Source organism: Palaemon carinicauda, chromosome 5 (genome assembly GCF_036898095.1).
Source record: "Palaemon carinicauda isolate YSFRI2023 chromosome 5, ASM3689809v2, whole genome shotgun sequence".
In the NCBI taxonomy this organism is placed as follows: Eukaryota; Metazoa; Arthropoda; class Malacostraca; order Decapoda; family Palaemonidae; genus Palaemon; species Palaemon carinicauda.
In genome coordinates, this window is record NC_090729.1 from 90,772,610 (window position 1) to 90,782,609 (window position 10,000).

General features: G+C 31.3%; 1 protein-coding gene across 1 annotated transcript in view; it reads right to left on the reverse strand.

The window, feature by feature from the left end:
* The window catches only part of LOC137641024 (calcium/calmodulin-dependent protein kinase type 1-like), a 192,269-nt gene that overhangs the window by 182,191 nt on the left and 78 nt on the right, over nt 1–10,000 (reverse strand). Inside the window, exon 2 of the mRNA XM_068373475.1 lies at nt 7,604–7,744. Within this exon, the coding sequence (XP_068229576.1) occupies nt 7,604–7,744 (141 nt within the window). The remainder of the gene's footprint in view (nt 1–7,603; nt 7,745–10,000) is intronic.

The window sequence follows — 10,000 nt, forward strand, 5'->3', positions numbered from 1 at the left end:
GAGAGAAGAGAGGTAAGATAGATTTATATATGTGAATCTCCTATCTAAAGGCCAGGTTGGCTCACTTTAGTTTTTCTCATAAAGGGATAGCAAAAATAGAATCGTACGCTTCATTGGAGCGGGAAAGGGCTCGAGAGATGATTTGTAAAATTCTGTGAACATTTGTGAAAAGTCATTTATATATTACGAAATTAATCTTTTTTTTAATTTCTAATCATCTTAAATATTCCATTCATCAATTTTCATTAATTAATTTCGGTGTCTAAATATCTTTTTATATACAAATTTTCACCGCCATAGCCTTTATATCAAGTGTAAATCCATCACTCAACCAACGTAATCTTGATGAAGAGTCATATGGGACAAAAAAGGGATTTGAAATGTGTGGCCACCAAATGATTAATGGAGATACGTAAATACAGTTTTCCTGGTATTCTGTAAACTATCTGAAGCTCTTTTTGTCCATAAAGGTGCTGTCTTTGACTTTTGGACGCCACAAAGGTACTGCCTATTAATTATACACAACCACGCACCTTCACCAATCTGGATTGACCCTCGTAGTTATGAAAACTGGCCAAACTCCAGATATGAATAATGACATGTCTGAGGCCTTTATCCTGCAGTGAACTAGAAATGGCTGCAATTATTGTCATATATATATATATATATATATATATATATATATATATATATATATATATATATATATATATATATATATATATATATATATCATAATCACCATCATCATCAACCATGACTAGTCCAATGCAGGACAAAGGCCTCAGACATGTCCTTCCACTCCTGTCTGTCTATGGTCTTTCTATGCCAGTCTATAACCCCCAATTTTCTTATTTCGTTAATCCATAGTCTTCTCTTCCTTCCCCCGCCTCTCTTTTAATCTCTAGGGACGAGTTCTGTTCCTTAATGCCAATCTAGTATCTGTAGTTCTCATTATATGTCCTGCCCATGTCCATTTCTTTTTCTTACATGTTATAATATCCTCTACTTTAATTTGCTCTTATTCATTTTGCTCTTTTTCTGTCTCTTAGTGTTATTCCCATCATTATTTTTCCCATAGCTCTTTGAGTTGTAACTAGATTATGTTCTATGGATTTATTAAGATTTAAAGTTTCTGATGCATAAGGTAATACTGGTAGAACCATCTGATTATATACTTTTCTTTTTAGAGTAAGTGGAATTTTACACTTCATAATCTCACTTTGTTTACCAAATGCTCTCCACACCAACCTATATATATATATATATATATATATATATATATATATATATATATATATATATATATATATATATATATATATATATATATATATATATATATATATATATATATATATCCATTAACAATCTCTAGAGTTTCATTCATAACACTTATTTGTTGTCTGCATCTTTATTGAACCTATTCTTAGTTTTACTCATATTCATTTTCAATACTACATTTCTGATTTCTCTATTCAAATCTTCTATCATCTTTTGCAATTATTTCCATGTTTCACTAAACAGATCTACATCCTCTGCAAATCTCAAGTCATTAAGGATTCCCCCATTTTCCAAATCTAATCTTTTAAAAACGTCAAGGCATGCTGTGAATAATCTTTATGTAGTTTTAGGATTGCTGTACTTCTTGTATAGATATCTTCAAGTGTTCTAATATAACATTGATTTTTTTCGTTGTCTTTGATGGGATTTCATTACTACTTAAGTTTTGATAAAATCAAAAGCTTTTTCATATTCTATAAATGATATATATAGTGGCGTATCAAACTCTGTTGATTTTGCCATTAGCTGGTTAATTACATGGATATGTTCAGTGGTTGAATACCCACTTCCAAAGACTGGATGCTCAAATATTTTATGTTACTGAGATTAAACTTATTGGAAGGTATGTTTTTATTTCTTTTTTTTTTTTTGTGGCTAACAGTTTAATTATAATAGGTGCCCGGAAAAAAAATCTCAATTAAAGAAAAATCGAATTGGTTTGATAATGAATTACATGAAGAAAAAAAGGAAAGAGAAAAATGGAGGATAAATGGAAAAGAAATAAAAATAATGAAAGCTGGCAACATTACAAATCGGCTAGAAATCGATACAATTACCTTATCTCAGTTAAAAAAAGGCCTATTATAAAAAAGTGTGCAATGAAAATGACCCACAGAAAATACATAAGAACCTAAAGAAACTATTAGGTCTAAAGACAGAAATAGTATTGCCTGACATAACTAATGATCCTAAATGCCATGATTTTATTGATTGTGAAGAAAAAATAAATCAAATCTGCTCGTTTTCGCAACATCGGCACAACAGAACGAAGGAATACATCAGCAACAGGTGTAAGTAAGCTAAGGGTATTCAAAGAGTCTAGTCTGAGTGATTATGTGAGAATAATAAAGAAAGTAAAAAAAAAATATCTACTGCGGAAATGACCCATTTCCAATTGACGATGTAAAAGTTGCAGAAAATTTCACCAGACTACAAGAGACCTACCGAAACATGGTAAATATGAGTAACACAGGCAGTTTTCCCTTATTGTGAGAAAGTTGCATGTATCAAGCCTGTCTATAAAGGAAAAAGTGATTTAGACAATTTAAGTTCATATAGGCCAATATCAAATCTGTCATATTTTTCGAAAATTATTGAAACTGCTGCAAACGAACAAACCTGGAAATATCTGAAACAATCTAATGCCATACCTGGTGATCAATCTGCTTACAGAGAAAATTACTCCACAGAAACAAGTGTTAGCGATTAAAAATGACATAACAAATTATAACAAATGGCAAGTGTTGCATTCTTGTGATGCTGGATCTAAGTGCAGCATTTGATACAGTAGAACATACATATCTGATGGAAGACCTTAAAGCTGTAGGCATCATAGAACGAGCATATGACTGGTTTGTGAGTTATCTTGAAAACCGCAAAGTTAGAGTAGTAATATCAAATGTTGAATCTGAGACAAGAAAACTAACCAAAGGGGTGCCTCAAGGCAGTGCACTAGGTCCTCTCCTGTTTGAAATTTACACGATTGAACTGGCAAATATACTTGAAACTCAGAGTTAAGTTTAAAATATACGCTGATGATCCACAATTCTATTTCCCAATAGCATCAGTTGATGAAGCTAAAAGAAAGATACATGAAAAAATGAATGACATTAAGGCTTGGATGTTAACAAAAAAGCTCAAGCTCAATGAAGATAAAAGTGAATGTATTATATTTGGAAATGAAGAAGATATAAAAAGAATCGAAAGCTTCCAAAGAATTGAAATAGGTCAATGATCGATTGACCCAAAGAAATCCGTCAGAAATATTAGAGTAATCATGGATGATACAATGACAATGAATGAACATATAAATATGTTAAGAAATTGTAACTATCACAATAAAAAACATAGCATTTATTAGTAAATACTTGAATGAAAAATCTATGGCCATACTCATTAATCACCACATATTTTCAAGAATTGAGTACTGCAATTCACTGTTCTATGGCTTACCAAATAATCAGCTGAAAAAAAATTCGGAGAGTACAAAACAGAGCCGCTAGATTAATAAAAGGACTACACAATAGGGATAGAATTACCCCTGCACTAATTAAATTACACTGGCTGCCGGTAAAGGCGAGAATTGAATACAAGCTACTCTTACTGACGTTTAAGATAATGAACCAAAATGGACCAAAATATCTAAAACAATGCCTGAACAAACTAGAACTAGAAACAAATGTTACCATAAGACACATGAGTGACAAACATAGACTATCTGAACCAAGAACAAATAGTAAATTTGGTGAAAGGGCTTTTAGCTACTGTGCGCCTAGACATTATAATAAACTGCCAACTGAAATGAAGGCCCTAAAGGGAGCAGTTGAATTAAAGAAGAAACTAAAGACATTACTTTTCCCAAGATCATATGATTTGGAAGATGCTACAATCAAGGAATTGATGTTATAATGAAAATGTTAAGTTAGATGATTGATAAGGACCGCCCGAGAAGTAGTTCACTCGACTTGAGAGGAGGGTTGGATTTAACCCCCCCCCCACCAAAAAAAAAATCGCCTAAAGTTCAGTGAATTTTATTACCTAAGTCTCCTCAATCTACCCTTAAATCAACTGTTAGGCCATCTCCTACTGCTTTGCCACTTTTCATTTCTTTTAATGTTTTTTTTTACCACCCTGCTGTTAATTTTGGTACCAGCTCTGGTGTATCATTATTTCCATAGTCAGTTATTACTTATATCACTATTGTACAGTATTGTATAGAAATCCTCTGTAATTTTTGTCACTTCATCTCTTTATTGATGATATTTCCAATTTTATTATTTAAAGCAAACATCTATTGGCAGCCCCTTCCAAGACGTCTTTTTATGAATTTGATGCTTCAGTGGTTCCTCAATTGCTGTCTGATTGTGTTTACGAATGTTTTGGGATTTTAGTGTTTATCGTTTTGAATAGTTCTTGGATTTTACCTTCATTTCCGATCTTTTCTTTATTAGGTTTTTGTTGTTTTCTGATAGTTTTCTTTGATCTTGTTCACGAACTTTTTAAACTACCTCTTGTGCTGATTCCAATACAAATTTTGTGAAATTACTGTTCATTTCTTCTTTAATTACTTTCATTTCATGTCGGTATGGGTAACTATTTTGTATTGCTAAACTAAACTCATTAGATTTTTCTCTTATTACAATAGTGTTTATTTTCTTTCTTAAAATTAGTTTTTCTCTTTCGTTCATTAGATATATAAAAATTTTGCTTCTCACCCTTCCATGGTTGCTTGACATTAACCCTTGGGAGCATATGCCCTTACAAAATTCGAGGTGAGGTATAGTGCATATGGCTTTCGCCGAAAAATGACTTTCGCGAATTTTTTTTTTTTTTTTTCAAATCGGTACGTCAAAACTATAACAGATTAAGGCTTCTGGTTTGTTGCGTTATATTGGCAAAAGATTGAACTTTGTACTAACGTAAAAAAAAAAAAAACGCTGGAATGCTAATTTTTTTTTTAAATTGAGAGTTGATCGTGAAATGTTTGAAATTGTAAATATTCTTTTTGGAAATTCATGAAAAATACAATAATGTTTGAGGAAATGTAGATTTTTCACGTGGTAAAATAATGAGAAATTTACCATTAGAAAACAGAATAAGTTTTGCAATTTTGTTGTAGGTGTTTTAACGAAAAAAAAATGTATGATAGCGTTAATACTTTTATGTTTTATATACCATATAAAAGTACGAAGAATAGGCCTCTACTCATGAAACGTGTATATTGCAGTTATTTACATACGCACAAACCTGTCTAGAAAATTATTTTTAATAGAGCTTATTTAATATATATATATATATATATATATATATATATATATATATATATATATATATATATATATATATATATATATATATATATATATATATATATGTATATATATATATATATATATATGTATATATATATAATATATGTATATGTGTATATGTGTATATGTATATGTGTATATATATGTATAATTAGGTCACATTGGAGATCAGTATAGTCCTGACACGCATGCACTGCTACCACGTATTTTATTTTAGGATCCACATGGCCCTCAACCATTTGTCCTTTCATGGTGTGAGTTGCGTTTTCCTTGAGTGACTTGCAAATTTTCCCCGAAAATAAGCTACGTATGACATTGCAGTTCGCGTCCTCGGATCACTTACAGCAAAAAATATTTGTCCGCGTCATTGCATCATTGGATCACAAGAAGGTTAAATTGTTTAACACAGTTTCATCGCCTTCTTAATCTCCTTTTACGCCTATTGACGCAAAGGGCTTCAGTTAGATTTCGCCAGTCGTCTTTATCTTGAGCTTTTAAATCAATACTTCTCCATTCATCATCTCCTACTTCACACTTAATAGTCTTCAGTCATGTAGGGACCTTCTAAATCTTCTTGTGCCTTACGAAGCCCAGTTGAAAGTCTTGTGAACTAATCTCTCTTGGGGAGTACGGGGAGCACTCCCCCCAAACCATCTCCATCTACCCCTCACCATGACCTCATCCACAAATGGCACTTGAGTAATCTCTCTTATAGTTTCATTTATAATCCTGTCCTGCCATTTAACTCCCAATATACTTCTGGGGGCTTTGTTTTCAAATATACAAAATCTGTTGGATATTGTTTCATTGTCATACCACAACTCACGTCCATACAGTAACATCGATCTCGCTAAACTGATATAAAGCCTAATTTTTACATGAAATTTCAGGCAATTTGATTTCCCAATTTTCCTTAACCACACCATTTTCTGATTTGCTTTTTCAATCTTTCATTAAACTCCAATTCTAAAGACCCCTGTATTAGATAAAGTAGTTCCTAACTATTTAAATGATTCCACCTCATTAATCCTTTCTCCTTCCAATAATATTTCATCTTCCATTGCATATTCTGTTCTCATCATCTGTCTTTCTTCTAATTTTCTTGAGCCCAACCTCATGTGATATTCCAAGCATTCTGGTAACCAAGCTTTGTATGACCTGTGGCATTTTGCTAATAAGGGCAGCGTCATCACTAATCAGCATACTCTAGGTCCGGTAATTTCCTGTTACCAATTCAGTCCAATCCTTCTCCACCATCCCCAACTGTTCTGTGCATTACAAAATCCACAAGGAGGATAAACTACATACGTGATAGCACATTCCTTTGGAGTGTACTACTGTTCACTGGAAGCGTATTTGATAGGATTCCATTAACATTAACTCTGCACTTGCTATGCTCATGAAGACTTAATCACATTTACATATTTAAGAGGAACTCCATTATAACGAGGACTCTTCACAAAATTCGCCAGTGCACACTATCAAAGGACCTTTCATAGTCCACAAATGCCAACAAAAGTGGATTTCTATATTCTACAAATTGCTGTACATGTCTTAAAATCAAAATTTGTATATTGACAGATATTCTTTGAGTGCATTATTTCCTATTTAGATGGGTATTATTACTATTATGATTACTGTGATATATATATATATATATATATATATATATATATATATATATATATATATATATACTGTATATATGTATATGTATATGTATATGTATATGTATATGTATATGTATATGTATATGTATATGTATATGTATATGTATATGTATATGTATATGTATATATATATATATATATATATATATATATATATATATATATATATATATATGGGTGTGTATATTATCCAATATGTTTTAACTTAAAAATCTTAAAACAGTGAGGCTAATGTAGTTCTGTTAGCTTTAACAAATGAATTTTTTATCTTTTTCTTTATCAGGGTATAAAAATCTCACACTTGTTTCAATGGATTTCGGGAGAAAATTTACTGGTTTATCAGCAGTAAAAGTGAAAACATGTATAGAATACCTAATATGTACACTTGCCATATATACCTATCATATCACGAAAATAATTTTTCTCCAATTCTTTACTTTTGACAAACAATTTCCGATAGGTAATCTGAAATGAAACGAATATTAAGAAATGCCCTAGTGTCTCGGACACGACAAAGCCAGTATTCACTTCACCATTTATTTAACATTAGAAACTCACCTTTAAGGATCTGTGCAAAAAGGTTGGCGTCATTTTCGTCATAAAAAGGTGGATAGCCACACAGTAGAATATATGCAATAACACCTATACTCCAGACATCTACTGCTTTGCCATAAGGTTTTTGTGCTAGGACTTCTGGAGCTGGAAAAATAATAAAAATCAATCAACAAATATATGATTTTTAATAAAAAAATTTCTAATCTTTGAACAACCTTGATTGAAAAAAAAAATGACTGTGTGAGATCTTAATAACAATGTATTGTAACAGCTGTCTTTCAAATAGGGAGACTTATAGATGAATTATTTATTCACAAGCTAATCCAGTAATTTATCATACACTTTCGACCTATAACTCTCAACTACAAATAACTAAGTTTTATAGCTCAACAAATTGTTCCTGGATAACAAACAACATCATAGTTCTAAGCCTAACAAACGCGTCTTAGCAGAGAATTCAAAACAAGGTCAGATTCTTTCAAACTGCTTCTCCATCAGATGGCTACTAGAGAGGATTTTAGGGCCTCTTCAGTTTTAACATGAAAATCTGCTGAGATCAATATCTAAAATACTAAGTTGCTGAGATCAATATCTAAAAATTTTGGAGTACCATACTTTAGCATTAAAGAGCCATTTGTCACAAATACTTTGTAAATTGTATTATTATCATAAGAACAAATTCTATTATCCCAAAGATTCCTTTCTATTAAACACTAAAGAAAGGAAGAAACATGAAGTTAATGAAAAAAAGACTTGGAACAGGGCGCCAACAGATATTTGCTAAAGGATGAAAATGGAAATATTATCAGCAAAAGAGATTGAGATATACAGAATTGCAGAGGAAATCTATACAATACTATACAATGGTGATATAGGAAATAACTTTGCCGATAGAAATAATGAAACACTTGAGCCGTTACCAAACGTAACAGTAGAAGTAAAGATAACATTAAAAGGGATGAAAAGAAGTAAAGCATCAAGAGGTGGCCTAACAATTGATTTAATAATACATGGAGGAGATTTCATAATAAAGTAAAACTTCACTGAATTTTACACAAAATGTTTGCAAGAATGCTCTATACCTACAGTTTGGAAAAACTTTGTTATTATACTAAGTCACAAAATGGGAGACACACAAGACCTGAAAAATTACCGGCCTAAACGTTTAATCTCGGTAATATATAAAATATTTACAAAGATCATATAGAAATCCATCTAGAATTTTATCAACCAAGAGAGCAGGAAGGCTTTGGATGTGGGTATTCAACAATGAACATAGCCGTATACTTAATCAGCTAAAGAAAAAAACAGTATGACACACCACTAGGCAGGGCATTTATAGAATGAAAAAGTTATTCCTTCTGTCAAATCTTTAGCAGTAATGAAATCACTTCAAAGACAAGGAATAGATGAATCTTATGTTAGAACACTTGAAGATATCTATATGGGAAGTACAGTAATCCTAAAACTAAAAAAAATATAGTAAAAAAATTACGACTGAGAAATGAGTTGGACAAGGAAACTCCATCTCTCCTAAATTATTCACAGCATCCCTAGATGAAATTTTCAAGAGTTTAGAATGGGAAAATGTAGGAATTAACATTAATAGGCAATACTTTAACAACTTAAGATTTGAAGATGACATAGTTCTATTTAGTGAATCATTGGAATAATTGCAAAAGATGATAGAAGATTTGAATAGCGAAAGGTCTGAAAATAAATGAGTAAAACTAAGATAATGTTCAATGAGAATGAAGAGAAAACAAATAAGGAGTATGTACGAACCTCTAGAGATTTTTAATGAATACTCATACTTAGGACAGGCAATAAGTGTATGTTACAAGACATGAGACTGAAATTAAAAGAAGGATAAGCATGGGATGTAGAGTTTATGGTAAACAAAATGAGATTATGAAATGTAAAATGCCACTTTCTATGAAAAAAAAATTAATCAATCTGATGGTCCTACCAGTATTATCTATGCATTAGAGATATACCTAGAGTACCACAGGTCATGTTTTATTTTATTTCATGGGTATGGTAAATAATGCATACTTGGCAATATTACATTAAGATAACAGGAATATAAAAAAGTTTTATACACGAGAACACTACGTCTTTCATAATTACAACTTCTCTAAAAATGTGTAGATCCTGATTAAAGGCATAAGGAGTTTTTGAATAGCAAGACCACTCAAACAGATGTAGTCTTGGTGCTACCAAAAAAAAAAAAAAAAAAAAAAAAAAAAAAAAAAAATTCATTAATAATAAAAGACCTCATTTTCAAATTCCTTCACATTCACTTCTTGTGTGAAGCATATTTGTCACCTACTTACCATTATTAATAAGTTATGCTGAAGTCAGAGTAATCTAGTCTACCTTTGCTCTTCAAATGTTAGA